The sequence below is a fragment of the Loxodonta africana genome, chromosome 7 (assembly GCF_030014295.1).
Source record: "Loxodonta africana isolate mLoxAfr1 chromosome 7, mLoxAfr1.hap2, whole genome shotgun sequence".
Classification (NCBI taxonomy): domain Eukaryota; kingdom Metazoa; phylum Chordata; class Mammalia; order Proboscidea; family Elephantidae; genus Loxodonta; species Loxodonta africana.
Window position 1 is genome coordinate 76,010,394 of NC_087348.1, and position 1,343 is coordinate 76,011,736.

Genomic DNA, 1,343 nt, shown 5'->3' on the forward strand with positions numbered 1-1,343 from the left:
ATGGATTCCCTGGTAGATGTGAACCACACTGCAGTGACAGAGTTCATTTTATTGGGCTTAACAGAAGATCCTGCCCTTCCGGTCGCCCTCTTTATGGTCATCCTATGCATCTATCTGGTGACCATATCTGGCAATCTCAGCACAATCATCCTTACCAGAATCTCTTCTCAGCTCCATCATCCTATGTATTTTTTCCTGAGCCACTTGGCTTTTTCTGACGTAGGCTATTTATCTTCTGTCACACCTAATATGCTTATAAACTTCCTGGTGGAGAGACATACAATCTCCTATCTTGGATGTGCCATCCAGCTTGGTTCAGTTGTTTTCTTTGGGTCAGCTGAGTGCTGTCTTCTGGCTGCCATGGCCTATGATCACTTTGTAGCAATCTGCAACCCACTGCTTTATTTAATTAAAGTGTCCACGCAAGTCTGTGTCCAGCTGTTCTCTGTGGCTTATATATGTGCTTTTCTCAGTAGTTGTTGTTGTACTATTTGCTTTGATTCTTTATACTTCTGTGGACCAAATCAGGTTAATCATTTTTTCTGTGATTTTGCTCCTTTAGTTGAACTTTCCTGTTCTGATGTCAGTATCCCTGCAGTGGTCCCCTCATTTTCTGCTGGCTCCATTATTGTGGTCACAGTGTTTGTCATAGCCATCTCCTACGCCTACATCCTCATCACCATCCTGAAGATGCGCTCCACTGAGAACCGCCACAAGGCCTTCTCCACCTGCACTTCCCACCTCACTGCAGTCACTCTGTTCTATGGGACCATTACATTCATTTATGTGATGCCGAAATCCAACTATTCTACTGAACAGAACAAGTTGGTGTCTGTGTTCTATACGGTGGCAATCCCCATGCTGAACCCCCTCATCTACAGTCTCGGGAATAATGAGATTAAGGCTGCTCTCAAGAGACAGCTTGGTAGAAAAATATTTCCTTAACAAAACCTCTTATTTTGTAGGGTTTGATGCAATAATATACTATTAATGTAATAGTAAAAAGAAACTTGCTTCCTGTGGGCAAAATGTATCTGCAAATAATCAGCCACTATGAGGCTTCATAGTATACCTGGGGGCAGATCTTCAGACAGTAAATCAGAGAAAATAATGAGTTAATAACTTTAATGAAATCAAATTAAATTTATAATTAAGAAACACAAATTGGTTCATGTGAAAAAAACCTTAATCTGCTGACAATCTTTTTTAATATTTATTCATACATGATTTTTCAAAAGCAATTCTATGTCATAAGTTAAGGTTATTGTACTTCCAAACCTTTAAAGTTGTGTTCATGTTCAGCATCAGGTTATGCTGAGATGAGCCTGATAACCGTAGTTTTG

The 1,343-nt window shown here is 40.0% G+C and overlaps 1 protein-coding gene across 1 annotated transcript; it reads left to right on the forward strand.

The window, feature by feature from the left end:
* Positions 1 to 945, forward strand: LOC135232143 (olfactory receptor 5P6-like). The gene has a single exon (XM_064289461.1). The coding sequence runs from the start codon at positions 1 to 3 to the stop codon at positions 943 to 945; it is 945 nt and encodes a 314-aa protein (XP_064145531.1).
* The last annotated feature ends 398 nt before the right edge of the window (positions 946 to 1,343 follow it).